General features: G+C 37.4%; 1 protein-coding gene across 1 annotated transcript in view; it reads left to right on the forward strand.

Moving 5' to 3' along the window:
- The window catches only part of SLC25A17 (solute carrier family 25 member 17), a 45460-nt gene that overhangs the window by 16528 nt on the left and 12397 nt on the right, over positions 1–16535 (forward strand). The window contains exons 2-4 of the mRNA XM_038550457.1: positions 8297–8357; positions 10883–10949; positions 12354–12505. Coding sequence (XP_038406385.1) covers positions 8297–8357; positions 10883–10949; positions 12354–12505 — 280 coding nt within the window. The remainder of the gene's footprint in view (positions 1–8296; positions 8358–10882; positions 10950–12353; positions 12506–16535) is intronic.

Consider the following 16535-nt stretch of genomic DNA (forward strand, 5'->3'; position numbering starts at 1 on the left):
TTGATAGAATAAGTTGGAGGGTAGTTATGAAAAATTGAATAATATATTTAGCAAACTTGACCTAATAGACATATACAGAACATTATACCAAACAACTGCAGAATACACATTCTTTTCAAGCCAAGTGTGGAAAAGTTATCAAAACTGACCATTTAGTTGACTATAAAGCAAAACTTAAATTCTCAAAATGTTTTGTTTTGTTTTGTTTTGTTTTTTTTTTTTTTTTAATTTATGATAGTCACACAGAGAGAGAGAGAGAGGCAGAGACACAGGCAGAGGGAGAAGCAGGCTCCATGCACTGGGAGCCCGACGTGGGATTCGATCCCGGGTCTCCAGGATCGCGCCTTGGGCCAAAGGCAGGCGCTAAACCGCTGCGCCACCCAAGGATCCCTCTCAAAATGTTTTGAAATAGAATGAAACAATCAATTCTTAAACCATAGTGAAGTCAAGTAATAATAACAAAAAGACAATTTAAAAAAAAACAACATATGTTTGGAAATTAAACACATTTCTGAAACATCTATGAGTTAAGAAATAATGGAAATAAAATATTTAGAATTGTGTTATAATGAAGATAGTGCATATTAAAACTTTTAGGTACACTGAAAAATACAAATTATCATTAAAAAAAACTAAAGACTTGGGGCAGCCCCGGTGGCACAGCAGTTTAGCGCCGCCTGCAGCCCAGGGCCTGATCCTGGAGACCCGGAATGGAGTCTCACGTTGGGCTCCCTGCGTGGAGCCTGCTTTTCCCTCTGCCTCTCTCTTGCTTGCTCTGTATCTTTCATGAGTAAATAAAATAAAATCTTTTAAATAAATAAATAAATAAATAAATAAATAAATAAATAAATAAATAAATAAATAAACTGAAGACTTGAATAAGTGGGAAGACATCCCGTGTTCATTATTGTAAGACGATATTATTAAGATGGCAATAGTCCCCAACAGAATCTACAGATTCGGTGCAATCCCTATTAAAATTCCAATTTGCTTTTTTTCAGAAATTGATAAGCTGATCCTAAAATTCATATGAAAATGCAAAGGAGGGTGCCTGGGTGGCTCAGTAGTTGAGCATCACCTTTGGCTCAGGTCATGATCCTGGAGTCCCAGGATTGAGTTCCACATTGGTCTCCCTGTGGGGAGCCTGCTTTTCCCTCTGCCTGTGTCTCTGCCTCTCTGTGTGTGTCTCTCATGAATAAATAAATAAGATCTTTAAAAAAAGAAAATGCAAAGGATCCAGAATAGCCAAAACAATCTTGAAAAAGAAGAACAAAATTGACAGATTCACATTTCCCAATTTCAAAGCTTAGTACAGAGCTACAGTAATGGAGAGAGTGTGGAACTGGCATAAGGATAGATAGATTAATGGAATAGAATCGGGAGTCCAACAAATCCTCAATTTTTGTTCAACTGAGTTTTGGCAAGAATGTTGAAATAGATAAATAAGGAAGGAATAGTCTCTTTGATAAATGTTGCAGGAACAGCTGGTTATCCACATGCAAAAGAATGAAGTTGGACCCCTACTTAAGATTAAAATGCATTTAATTTTAACAAAAATTAAAATGAACCATAGACCTCATGTAACAGCACTACAAAACTCTTAGATGAAAATATAGGCATAAATCGTTATGACTTTAGATTAGGCAATGGCTTCTTAGATGACACCAAGTAATAAAAAAGAAAAAAATATGTAAATTGGATTTCATTCAAATTAAAAACTTCATGATTTAAAGACCCCATCAAGAAAACGAAGACAACAGAATGGGGGAATATATTTATAAATCCTATATCTGTTAAAGGTCTAGTATCCAGAATATGTAAGACTGCCTACAACTCAATAGGCAAATAACCCAATTTAAAAAATTGACAAAGGGGCGGCCCGGGTGGTGTAGCGGTTTAGCGCCGCCTGCAGCCCAGGGCATGATCCTGGAGTCCTGGGATCGAGTCCCATGTCCGGCTTCCTGCATGGAGCCTGGTTCTCCCTTTGCCTGTGTCTCTGCCTCTCTCTCTCTCTCTGCATCTCTATGAATAAATAAATAAAGACAAAAAATATATTAAAAAAAAAAATTTGACAAAGGGGGCAGGCCCAGTGGTTTAGGGGTTTAGCGCCACCTTCAGCCCAGGGTGTGATCCTCGTGACCTGGGATTGAGTCCCACGTCAGGCTCCCAGAATGGAGCCCATTTCTCCCTCTGCCTGTCTCTCTCTCTCTCTCTCTCTAATAAATAAATAAATCTTTAAAAAATAGACAAAGGATTTCTCCAATGAAGATATACAAGTGGCCAATAAATACATGAAGAGATGCTGAACTGCATTAATTACCAGGGAAATGCAAATCAAAACCACGAGGAGTCAGAAGGAAAGTTAATAGCAAGTATCGCAAGTTTATGGGGAAGTTGGAAACCTCATAATTTATTGGTGGAAATATAAAACTGTGCAGCCAGGGGGATCCCTGGGTGGCGCAGCGGTTTAGCGCCTGCCTTTGGCCCAGGGCGCGATCCTGGAGTCCCGGGATCGAATCCCACGTCGGGCTCCCAGTGCATGGAGCCTGCTTCTCCTTCTGCCTATGTCTCTGCCTCTCTCTCTCTCTCTCTCTCTCTCTGTGTGTGTGTGTGTGTGACTATCATAAATAAATAAAAATAAAAAAAAAACTGTGCAGCCACAGTGGAAAAGTTTGATAGTTCCTCAAAATGTTAAAGTTATCCTATGACCCTGCAATTTCACTCCTAGAAAACCGAAAACATATATTCATACAAAAATTTGTACATGATGTTCATAACATTATTCATAAAGCAGAAAAGTGGAAACAACCCAAATCCATCAACTGATGAATGGATGCACACAATGCGTTGTGTGCCTACAACAGAGTATTATTCAACCATAATACAGAATGCAGTTCCTATTCCACAACATGGATGAGCCTTGAAAGAAGCCAGTCACAAAAGATGATGTATTATTTGATTCCATTTATATGAAATATCCAGAATAGGCAAATGGAGGCAGAAAATCAGTTAATAGTCAATAATGTAGGTTTTCATATTTAATGGGATCTTTATTATAACAGCAATTCTCAAACTTTTTGGTCTCAGGATTCCTTCATACTCTTAAAAATTATCACAGCCTCTGAAGAGCTTTTGTTTATGTGGTTGTAACTATCAGTATTTATTAGAAGTTAAAATTGAGAGATCACTAACATTTGTTTACAATATTAAACCTGTTACATGGTAACATCTATAATATTTAGAAAAACATTTCCTCCAAAATAGTAAGAAGAGTGACATTGCTTTATGTTTTTGCAAACCTTTCTAATGTTTAAGAGAAGATATTGGATCCTTATATCTGCTCTGCAATTCAGCCTGTTACAGTATCACATATCAGGTACCCTCTGGAAAACTTTATTACATGCTGTGAGAAAATGAGAATGAAAAAGGGTAAAGCTGAGATAGTATTCTTATGAAAATAGTTTTAATCCTACAGACCCTTGCAAAGGGTTTGGGGCTTTTCAAGGAGCCCCAGACCATACTTTGAGATTCCCTGGGCTCTATGCTCTTGTATTCTGATGTCTTCAAAACTATAATACATGCTTGTTGTTTTAAAAAAAAAAAAAAAGAGTAATAATTATATGGAGATGCATAATAAGGGAAATAGGGCCATCTTTAACTCCTTTCCTCTCCTTATACATTCACTGTTAAAGTTTTTGTGTGTGATTTTTCCCAGATTTGTGTGTATTTGTATTATGTACACTTTTGTAAGTGGAAGAGGAGTCAAGTTAAAAGACTGAAGAAAGTTTGAGAACGAGGTAGAACAGTGAATAGTAGAACTGGAAGTCCGAGAGCTCTGGATTCTTACTCCATCTGTGCCCCTAGAGCTTTGAGGAGACCTCTTCACTACCCTTGCTCAGACTCCTTAGATCTCAGGTGAAGGGAGTCCAGATCAAGGTGATCTCTACAGGCTTTTCTAGCTCCAGGTGCCAGTGTGGTGTATGAATTAATTTGTTTCCCAAGACCTGATGGTTAAATGCCAGAGGGGGATGGTAGAAAGTTATGACTAAACATGTTTGTTTTTTGTGAGGCACCAGAAGGTTGTTTCTCTAGAAATAGATTCTTTAAGTTGTAATTAATGTCAGCACTAGAACTCCCACTCAGATGGTTAGAATTCTGTGGGACTCAAAATAATAATTTTATTTTTATGTCTCTCTGGCACAACAGTATTGTACATTGTGGTTATCTTCTCGGTATTTTGTGCCTTCTAATTTTATATGAGTGAACAGACAGTCCTAGAGGAAAAAAAAAAAACCTGAGTATTTATGAAAGAGGAATTTAATTCAAATTCTAAAAAGTCATGTGGTTATATAGCTTGGCATAAGACTTACATATATAATAAATATTTTCCTTCAGGTAACAGCTGCTTATGAAAACGAAAGCAGTCATCTGGGTGTTTGCTTGGTGAGGAGACAAATATAGCCAAGTTCCCAATGTACAGAACAGCTATGTTCCAAATTTATCTTTAGCATTTTGAATACATTTTTTCATGGATATTAAGTTTATTTGTAGGTGCATACATACAGTCATACATTAATTAACAAGTTTAGGGCGTATGCTATGCCAGGTTCTAAGCTGAGTGTCCAGACTGGTACCCAAAAAAATATTTGACACATAAAATAGGTCCCATATTAGTACCTTTTTTTTTCTTTTTCAGTAATTTTTAGTGCTATATTAGTAAGTTGGGTTTTGGGGTTGTTGTTTTTTTTTTTTTTTTTTTTGGTTTGTTTGTTTTTATTGCACCAGTGGTTAAGAGTGTGGTCTCTGAAGCCAAGCTGCCTATGTTCAAATATTGATTCTGCCACTTGCAAAGTGTAACTTTAATAAAATTACAAAACTTCTTAGTATCTTTTTCCTCATGTGTAAAATGGAGAAGATACTAGTACTTACCTCATCAGGTTGTAAAGATTAAATGTTTTGGGGTGTTTTTTTTTTAATTGTGTAATTCACATAATATAAAATTAATCATTTTGAAGTCTACAGTTTATTTTGAATGAGTTTGAACCCCATATTTGATGTAGAGACTGCTAAAGAAAAAGACCCCAAAACTTTAAAGAGTACGTTTCAGCAGTACTTAGTACATTCGTAATATCTCACTCCAAAACATTTTGAGTGGATAAACACAATCAAGTATTACTAAGCCATAAAAAGGAATGGAGTACTGATAAATGCTCCAAGGTGGCTAAGCCATGAAAACGTCATGCTGAGTGAAAGAAGCCACACACAAGAGGCCACAGTTTGCATGACTTTTTATATGAAATATCAGAATAAATACATCCATAGAGACAGCAAATTAGTGGTTGTCAGGGCTGAGTGGAAGGAAATGTGGAACATGCCTACTTTTCTTTTAAGGTGATGAAAATATTTTGGAATTTGGTTGCACAACACTGAATATACCAAATGTCACTGAATGGTATACTTTTAAATGGTTAATTTATGTTATGTGACTTCCATTTCAATTTTTTTAAATAATAATAATAATAAAGCCACTTGATCATTTAGATTGGCAAAAAAAAATTGTTAGGCAACCAAAACCAAAGAGTCTGCTTAATCCTATGGGTTTCTGCTCTTCTTTTGGGCTCCAGTGGATTTCCCTTACTTTCCTATGAGCTCAGCTAAGCATTTATTTTGTGTGTGTGTGTGTGTGTGTGTGTGTATTTTATGTAACAGTACCAGGTATTTTGCAGCATGTTGTCTAAGCCATCATATTGCTGGAAATGGAAGCCCTCATTTCACCCCTGAATTTTTTTTTTAAAGAATTATTTGTTTTAGAGAGCTAGAACACGAGCAGAGGAGGAGTGGAATGGGGAGGGAGAGAGAGAGGGAAAGAATCTCAAGTGGACTCTGCTCTGAGTACAGAGCCTAACAGGGCTCAATCTCACAATCCTGAAATCATGAAACCTGATCTGACCTGAGCCAAACCACGAGTCAAACGCTTAACCTACTGAGCCACGAGACACCCCTACACAATACTGTTACATAAACCTTTTCTGTCATTATTAGTGATTGGAATGCAGAGGAGACAATGCTGGATTTCGAGTTCACCATCTGGATCCAGTCTTTCCAGTACTAATAAATTTTTTTTTAAGATTTTATTTATTTATTCATGAGAGACCCACAGAGAGAGGCAGAGATACAGGCAGAGGGAGAAGCAGGCTCCCTGTGGGGAGCCCGATATGGGACTGGATCCCAGGACCCTGGGATCACGCCCTGAGCTGAAGGCAGACGCTCAACGACTGAACCACTCAGGTCCCCCCAGTACTAATAAATTTTTTAAAGTTTTTTAGTTTTACTGATTTGAACTTTATGCTAGTCCTTGAGGAGATTATAGATCACTGAACTCTTTGGACTGACTGTTCTTTTTATATTTGCATAAAATGTACTTCACTTTAAGATTTCAAGGTAGATAGGCAGGGATTGCTAACTTAGGAAACTTCAGGTGTATGTTTAAAGCTGGCAAGGAAGAGGGATGGAGATGGTCCAGTTGTTTGAAAAAGTAGTTTCCAAACAGGACTTTTCTGCCTGGAGATGCCCTGTTTATGCAATACCCTGCATGGACATGTAGTACCATGCAATAGGGAAAAAATGCCACAGTCTTCATGACCTTAATAAGCATTCTCCAGCTTTCCGTTTTTCTTTAAAATTGCCTATAGTGTGATCAAGGATGCCAGAAGCATAGATCTGTAGACTGTAAGCCTTTGTGGGTCCAATGTTTCTTGAGATACCAAGTATTATCTAGTCCTTACTAAAAAAGAACATTTATGTAGTTGTCAAAAAAGCATTAGAAACTGGTGGGGTAACTTGAATAAACATTTCATTAAGAATCTGTATTATACAAAGAGTAAATATTATTTTAGTCTGGTAGAGGAAACCTATAAACAAGTGCTGTGGGAGCACAGAGGAATGAACAACATAGAGGAACGTTGCCTGGCAGGCAACGGATGGTAACATTCAATCTGAGTTTTGAAGAATACTAAGAGGACAAAACAGTGTTCTCTCTTGTCAAGCAGACTGATCTATTTAAGTAGATAAGAGACCTGGCAAATGTTTCTTATCTATAAAATTGACCTAATTTCCAGTTTTTATGATTAAAATATTATATATAACTATTATTAGATCAGTAGGCTAAATTACTAGATCAGTAGCCTAAAATTTGATCTTATGCCTGAGAATATACACCAGTGGGCCTCCATCTGAGTTGAGAACCTTAAACCCACATAAAGATTTCACCCCAAACTAGTGCTTGTGGTTTTAGTCTGTCATAGGAATTTTTTTTTTTTAAGATTTTATTTATTAAAGAGAGACTGCAAGCAGGGGAGAGGAGCCGAGGGAGAGGGAGAAGCAGGTTCTCCATTGCACAGGGCTCAATGCCAAGCTTCAACCCCAGGACCCTCAGATCATGACCTGAGCTGAAGATGCTTAAGCAACTGAGCCACCTGGTGTCCCTATCTGTCATAGGATTTTATGAATGGAAAGACTGGTGTTGGCTTCTGTCCCCAATAATTTTTGTCATTGTATTACCCTGGATCAATTATTTATAGAATATTGAGCTGAGATTGTCCCTATTTTACTAAAAACACAAGCAAACAAAACTGTTTTAAAGCACAATATGAGGGCAGCCCAAGTGGCTCAGCAGTTTAGCACCGCCTGCAGCCCAGGGCCTGATCCTGGAGATCCGGGATTGAGTCCCATGTTGGGCTCCCTGCATGGAGCCTGCTTCTCCCTCTGCCTGTCTCTCTCTCTCTCTGTCTCTCATGAATAAATAAATAAAATCTTTAAAAAAAAAAAAAAAAGAACAATATGATTTTTACACCTCTTTGTGGTAAATATATTGATTAAGCAAAGAAACTAGAAGTATGTATCTATTTGATTACTGGATATTTTGACTTGTGGAGTTATCAGCGCATAGGAGCAGCAACTGACCGATATAAAAGGTTAAAAATCCATTTATCTGTTCTCTTTTACATGTGTCCTGGGTTGTAAACCCCTAAGTTTGTCCTCTCCAGGGACCCATCTTCATTTTCTTTTTCAGCATGAGAGAGAGAGAAAAAAGAAAAGATTTCTTCCAGAAAATCAAATACTTCCACTTAAGTACAAAACTAGAGAACTTGAACAATAATAATCCCAGTATTATATAGGTGCTTTCCCTAAAAATCTGATTTGACCCTTGTTAATAATGAATTTTTTGTTCACTTAAAAGTTGTGTCTCTTTGTTTTTGTGAGCCTGTAATGGCTAACAGCTTTTCAAACTTTGCAGGGAAGTGTGACAGCAATGACTGTGTTCTTTCCCTTGGATACAGCTCGACTGCGACTTCAAGGTGGGTATCCTCTGCAGGCACCATATTCTTTTCATTTGATGTCAAGAAGCAAATGTATTTATATATATTTTTTAAGATTTTTAAAATTTATTTATTCATGAGAGACAGAGAGAGAGAGGCAGAGACACAGGCAGAGGGAGAAGCAGAAGCAGGTTCCACATAAGAAACCCGATGTGGGACTCGGTCCTAGACTCTGGGATCACGCCCTGAGCTGAAGGCAGACATTCAACTGCTGAGCCACCCAGGTGTCGTCCCCTTATTCTCTTTTTAAAGTAATCTCTACATATACAATGTGGGACTCCAACTTAGAACCCTGAGATCAAGAGTTGCACGCTCTTCCAACTGTGCCCCAGGCTTCCCAACAATATGACTTTTTTAAGGCACAATGTGGAGAGTTTTTGCTGGGGTAGATCTTCTCAAAAGAGACGAGAGAATAGGGAAGCCTGGGTGGCTCAGCGGTTAAGGGCCTGCCTTTGGCTCAGGACATGATCCTGGAGTCCTAGGATCAAGTCCCACATTGGGCTCCCTGCATGGAGCCAGCTTCTCCCTCTGCCTGTGTCTGCCTTTCTCTGTCTCTGTCTCTCATGAATAAATAAATAAAATCTTTAAAAAAAAAAAAAAAAAAAAGAGAATAGGAGACATGGTGGAGCCAAACACCCACTGTCACTGCTAAATTGAGCGTGTAGTCCTAGTTTGTCTCTTGCATTATAGGACTAGACAACTCTCTATAATTCCTACTTGCTTCTTCTCCAGTATTTTTCAACTTGAAGTTATAAACCTGTGCCAGAACTTATGTGAAGAGATGAGAATAAGATTAGCTTTGAATAAACTAACTCCTATGTCAAAACCCCTCGTGGCTTTTATTATAAATTAATTTTTGAGTTTTATAATAGGTTTCTTTCACAACTCAAAGCCCAAAATATATAAAATGATACATAACATGATGGAAAATCTCACTCTAATCTGCCCCTTTCCCCCTGTTCTCTCCCCTGCAGATAGTGTCTTTATTAGTCTCTCAAATAATCTTGCAGAGTTTCATTATGGAATAACAAGCAAATAAGAATATATATTCTTAGTTTTCTCCCTTCCTTCCACAAAATGCATGTTTGTCACACTGTTCTGTACCTTACCTTTTTCACTTAACAGCATATTTTGGATGCCTTCCAAATCAATGCTTTAGGAGCTTCTTCATCCTTCCAGTTTTAGAGGGTACCATAGTGCGGGTACACCAGGACATGTTTCACCAGAACCCCTTCCCCTATTGTCGATTCTTTCTCTCTCTCTCTCTCTCTCTCTTTTTTTTTTTTTTTTTTTTTAGGAAAAAAAACACCCGCTGGGTGTTTTATTTATTTGAGAGACAGATAGAAAGTGCAATCAGGGGGAGGAACAGAGGGAGAGGGACAAGCACTCTGTGCTGAGCATGGAGCCTGATGTAGGGCCAGATCCCACGACTCCGAGATCACAACCTGGGCCAAAACTAAGAGTTGGCTGTCTAACTGATGGAGTCACCCAGGCGCCCCTCTTCTCTTTTGTAGAATAGACTTATTCATATGCTACTTTGTTTCCATAAGTTCTATCAGGTAAATTCCCAGAAGTGAGATTTCTGGATCAAAGAGTAAACCTGTTTGTAGTTTGGATAGCTATGGCCAGATTGCCTTCTGTGGGAGTTTCCTCTTCACCATCCTACAAGCCATATAGGTATCAATTTTAATTCTTAGGAAATTGTTTCATTTCCACATTTTCGTTTTCAAAATATTCTCCAAATATGGGTAGGAAATGTGAAGTTAAGTGAGGTTTTGTGATTTTCAGTGAGAATGCCAAGAAAAGCAGATTTCTCATCCTTTTTTAATTTTTAAGTAAGTTCAAAAATAAAAAAATTTTTAAGTAACTTCTACACCCAATGTGGGGCTCAAACTCATGGCCCTGAGGTCAAGAGTTACATGTTCTACCAACTGAGCCAGATAAGCAAGCACCCTGTTCTCATCCTTTTGAGATCTTTTATTTTTTAGATTAGGAAACAGAGCAGCAGCCTAAAACTATGAAAACTTGAGTTTTAATCCTGGCTCTGCTGCCAACTATGTGTATCCTTCACAGCTTTCGTGTCTGGCCTCTCTGCTAACAGGGAGATGATAATTCATTTTCTCTTTATAAGATGTTAAGCTAAAAATGAGAATACGTAACTTTGGGGAAAAAAAATTACAAGAAAGCCTTATAAAATATAAGATTCCTGTCACATCTTTTGCTTTGGGAATTAGGTGTTGAATTAAAATGTTTTATGGTTTATGAATAACAGATGAGACCCAAGGAATCCACAGTTGGATTTAGCACACGGGAACAAAGGATTGGTAAATTCTGAGGCAAGTTAGGGAGCTCAAAGAATAAGACAGGAGATTGCTCAGCTGAGGTAAAAGGCATTTCAGTGAAACTTGTTTATGTTCCTGAAGATAATAATTCTCAAAAGACTTATTAGGTTAATAAAAAAAAAAAGACTTATTAGGTTAAACATATCTTCTTTCTTCTTCTAGTTGATGAGAAAAGAAAGTCCAAAACTACACACATGGTGCTCCTGGAGATCATTAAAGAAGAAGGCCTGTGAGTACCACCTTGCCGGTCTTTGTCAGACAAAGCAGCCTGTTAGGAGATTGTTGGGCCTCTAGCACACCTGCACTCACTGTCTTTGCATTCTCACAGCCTTAAAAGTAGTTGTGAATTTGTAATTGCCCAACTTGTAAGTATATAATTGTTTTCATTTCCTTTAAAGTCCTGTGGTTGGCGATTTTGATTCTTGATCATAGATTCTTCCATGAAACCAATGCTTTGTTTTATGTTTTATGGGTTTTTTTTACAGCGAGCTGAAGAAGTTGTTTAGTTGTTTAGTTCATTCCTATCAGATGCATTCAGATTATGTACTTCCTTTTTTTTTTTTTTTTACTTTTTATTTGGCAATAACTTCAAATTCACAAAAAGTTACAAAACTAAAAATAGTACAAATATCAGTATATGCTTTACCCAGATCCACCTATTATTAACACTTTTTTCCCAGTTGTGCTTATGTTCTCCCCACTTTCTCACTCCCCCCCTTCTGTCTTTATTACACACACACCACACAAACGTTTTTCAGAATTATTTAAGAATAAGTTACACACCATACATCAAAGCCTTTTACCCCTATAATGTTGACATTTTTAAAGAATATAGCTACCCTCCCCCCCTTTTTTTGGAATAAAATGTTTTTCATTTTGTTTGCCCCAGGTTTCTTTATGATTAGACTGAGGCTATGCATTCGTGGCCAGAAATGCGTAGGTGATATTGTGTCCTTAGGATATCACATCTGGAGTCACATATTGTCCACCTGCCCTTCGTTGATTATGATTTCTCAGATTCAGCTTAACCACTGAATAATTTTTCCTCTCTTGCAACTGTCAGTAGTCTATCATGAGACACTTTATTTAGTATCAGTATAGACTTGGAAATTCCTGCTTTTTCAGCAGTTTACAGTTGATTACTATACTATATTATTTTGGTGCTGAAATTGTCAGCAATTCAAGGGAAACCCTTCAGCCTGGTTCCTGTGCCCTTATAACATCTCCCCATCACTTCTTTTTTTTTTTTAACACTTATTATGTCTCTATTTACTTCATTTTTAAATGTTGTTACCCTGTAATAAAATATGAATGATGCTATATTAACTAATAGTCATGAAGACAATTGTTTCTAATTTTGCATAGTAATTTATTGAAGGAAACCAAGGGAAAGAAATCAGTAAAATCAGTCATTGAAAGTGTGTTGTTTCTTTGCCATCATTAGTGGTAGGAAAGATTTCTTACTTTGGGCATCCTTCAGAATGTGAGATATATGTACAGTTTAGAATATGGTGTAGTGTAGGAGTGAACTTTGAGAATATGTGAATGATGATCAGCCTTTCCTTAGGACTTTGCCGATTCCTACTGGCTTTTGTACAGCATCTTTACATTGCTTATTGTGTTTTTCATCTAGCCTGGCACCATATCGAGGGTGGTTTCCAGTTATCTCCAGTCTCTGCTGCTCCAATTTTGTCTATTTCTACACTTTTAATAGTCTCAAAGCAGTCTGGGTCAAAGGTCAACGTTCTACTACTGGAAAAGATCTAGTAGTTGGATTTGTTGCAGGTAACAAAGTTTCCTGAGTGTAAAATTTTTTATATTTTAATATTTATCTAATGGTTCATATATTCTCTAAGAGGTTGTTTTAGCACAAAGTAATGCTACAAAGAATATAATTTTCGGACTTGGCTCTGTGTATGTGTGTGTGTGTGTGTGTGTGTGTGTGTGTGTTTGGTAAAAACATATAACATATAATTTACTATTTTAGCAAGTTTTAAGTGTATACTTCATTAGTAAGTTTGTTTATGTTATTGTGAAACAGATCTCCAGAACATTTTCATCTTATAAATGTGAAACTTTTAACTGTTATACAGCACTTCCCCCTTCTCCCTTCCTCTACCCCATTCTACTTTCTGTTTCTACAAATCTGGCTACTTTAGATGCTTTATGTAACTGGAATCATACAGCATTTGTCTTTTGTGACTGACTTATTTCGTTAAGCATAATGTCCTCAAGGTTCATTCATGTTGTAGGATGTAACAGGATTTCTTTTTTTTTTAAGGCTAAATAATATTCCCTTGTATATATATATACCACATTCTGTTTATCCATTCATCTATTGATGGACATTTAGGTTGTTTCTACCTCTTGGCTACTGTGAATAGTTGCTGTTAAGAACATGGATTATACAAATATATCTCTTTGGGTCCCTGCTTTCAGTTCCTTTTGGATATATATCCACAAGTGAGATTGCAAGATCATATGTTAGGGTTTTTTTGTTTTTGTTTTTTATTTTGTGAGGAACCACCATGCTGTTTCCCATAGCAGTTAGGCCATTTTATAATCCTACCAGCAGCATGCAGAGGTTTTTAATTCTCCACATCCTTATCAGCTCTTGTTATATCTGGGTGTTTTTGCTTTAATAGTAGCCATTCTAATGATAGTGTGAGTTGATAATTCACTGTGTTTTTATTTGCATTTCTCTGATGGTTAGTGGTGTTGAGCATCTTTTCATATGCTTATTGGCTGTTTGTATATCATCTTTGGAGAAATATCTGTTCAAGTCTTTTGCCCATTTTTTTAATTGAATTATTTAATATTTTGTTGTTGAGCTGTAGGTATGTTTTATATATTCTGGATATTAGCCCCTTATGAGATATATGATTTGCAAGTATGTTCTCCCATTCTCTACTGCCTTTTACTCTGTTGATTATGTCATTTGGTGCTTAGAAAATTTTAAGTTTGATGTTTGTCCCATTTGTCTATTTTTGCTTATGTGCCTGTGCTTTTGGTGTCACATCCAAGAAGTCATTGCCATGTCTAATGTCATGAAAACATTTTCTACTATGTTTTCTTCTAGGAGTTTTATACTTTTAGGTCTTACATTTAGTTCTTTAAGCCATTTAGGGTAAATTTTTATATGTGGTATAAGATATAGGTCCAACTTCATTCTTTTGTGTGTGGATATCCATTTTCCCTAATACCATTTGATGAGTTTGTCCTTTCCCCATTGAGTGGTCCTGACCCCTTGTGGAAGATCATTGGCCATACGCAAAAACTATTTCTGAGCTGACTTTCTTATTTTTGTCTTTTTAATCCAGAGAAGATAGTTTTATCCCTGTTTAGCAGCATTCCAGAATTTATGGAAATTAAAATCCCTCTTTTTTTTAAGATTTTATTCATTTATTTATGAGAGACACAGAGAGAGAGAAGCAGAGACACAGGCAGAGAGAGAAGCAGGCTCCATTCAGGGAGCCTGATGCGGGACTCAATCCCGGGACTCCAGGATCATGCCCTGGCCGAAGGCAGACTCTAAACCACTGAGCCACCCAGGAATCCCCAAAACTTTTAAGTAATTTATTTTTTTTAAGATTTTATTTATTTATTCATGAGAGACAGAGAGAGAGAGAGAGAGAGAGGCAGAGACACAGGCAGAGAGAGAAGCAGGCTTCATGCAGGGAGCCCTACGTGGGACTCAATCCCAGGTCTCCAGGATGAGGCCCTGGACTGAAGGTGGCGCTAAACCGCTGAGCCACCAGGGCTTCTTCTTCTTCTTTTTTTTTTTTGGTTACGATGTAATTTATTTATTTATTCATGAGAGACACAGAGAGAGGCATTGACACAGGCAGAGGGAGAAGCAGGCTCCCTGCAGGGAGCCTGATGTGGGACTCCATCCCTGGACTCTGGGATCACACTCCGAGCCAAAGGCAGATGCTCAACCTCTGAACCACCCAGGCGTCCCTCTCTCTCTCTCTCTCTCCCTTTTTTTTTAAAAGATTTTATTTATTTATTTACAGACAGAGAATGAGAGCATAAGCAGGGGATGGAGAGGGTTAAAGGGAGGGGTAGAGAAAGAATCCCAAGCAGACTCCATGCTGAGTAGAGGCCCTGACACAGGGCTCTCTATCTCACAATCCTGTCATAACCTGAAATAAAATGAAGAGTCATATACTTAACCTACTCAGCCACTCAGGTGCCCAAGTCTCTTTTTTTTTTTTTTAAGATTTTATTTATTTACTCATGAGAGACAGAGAGAGGGGGGCAGAGGGAGAAGCAGGCTCCATGCAGGAAGCCCAATGTGGGACTCGATCCAAGGACTCCAGGATCACGCCCTGAGCCAAAGGCTCAACTGCTGAGTCACCCAGGCATCCCCCAAGCCTCTTTAAAAAAAAAAGAAGAAGAAGAAGATTACAATACCTTCCCTGATTACTTTCCTTTTTTTTTTTTAACTGTTTTTTTTATTAAGTAAACTTTATCCCCAACATAGAGCTCAAACCCATGACTCCCAAGATCAAGAGTCCCACATACTATGCTGACTGAACAAGCCAGGTACCCTCCATGATTTATCTTTTGGCTGATGTTCACATGTAATTTTTAACATGAACAAGGACTGACTACACAATTTGTAAGGCCTAATACAAAATGATAATGCAGGATTCCCTGTTCACAATTTATTAGCATTTCAAGACAGTTGACAATGAGAGCATTAAACCAGGTACAAGATGGGTTGCACACCCATGAAGCCCACCATGAGTGCAAAAACATTTAGTCAGATGTAACAAAGGTATTTTAGTGCATAGCCCAGTGTAGTTAGTATCATAATGGTTGTTAATGCTTTAGAGGTTCATAGGAAGAGGAGAGATCACTTTTAGCTGGGAGAGATCTGCTTATAGAAAGCCCTGGCTCTTGAACTGAGCCTTGGCAGGATTAGTAACTTTTGTAGATGAGTGACGGCAGTTTTCTGATGGAAAGAATGGTAGAAAATTGAGTGACTACGGGACCATGTTTTGAACAGTGAGCTCTCTTAGCTAGTGAGTGAAATGAATACAGGAGCATGAGCAAAAAGGTTGGAGAGGTAAGCAGGAGCCAGATGTTAGAAGACTTTAGATCCTTGTCATCTGAGGCTTTAGAAGCTCTAGGGAGCCATTAACCTGAATATTTAGTTACTATCTGTGTCTAGTTAGTGGGATATGAGCTTCATAAGAGCAAGTATCTTAAATACACATACACATATATTTAAGATACTTTATATATTATGTATATATTTAAGATACTTTATATATTATTTATATATTATATACTTGTTCTTAGAGAGTATATATACATGTATCCTCCTACCACTACCACTATATTCCCAGTAAGAACAATTCCTAGCATGTACTCAGTAAGTATTTGCTGGATAAACACAATATTTGTTCAGTTAGAGTTTTATTAAAGAGGTGGAAAGTATACTTCCTGTGATTTTTTTGTATATTTATCCATTTTAGTCTGTAACAAAATTAATTGACTTAACAGTTGTACTGTTAATTGTTCTATTTTGTGGAATCACTTTTTGGTATATTCTTTGAAAAATTACTACTTTGGGAGCCACACAATTGAATAATGTAAATGTCCATTTGGAATTTAAGTGATTTAATTGAAAAATAGTTACCAGGCCGAGTATTCATGCTCCACAAGTTTTGTTCTTTACTCTTCTTTACCTGTATGAGACCACTGGTGTTTTTCGGCTTGGTCTCTGAGCTTTTCTTCGGCTTAATACTTTCATTTTGGTCTTAGATTGCTTTAGATATAATTAACTTTCACTTGTACCAACTTT

This window comes from Canis lupus, chromosome 10, assembly GCF_011100685.1.
Source record: "Canis lupus familiaris isolate Mischka breed German Shepherd chromosome 10, alternate assembly UU_Cfam_GSD_1.0, whole genome shotgun sequence".
In the NCBI taxonomy this organism is placed as follows: Eukaryota; Metazoa; Chordata; class Mammalia; order Carnivora; family Canidae; genus Canis; species Canis lupus.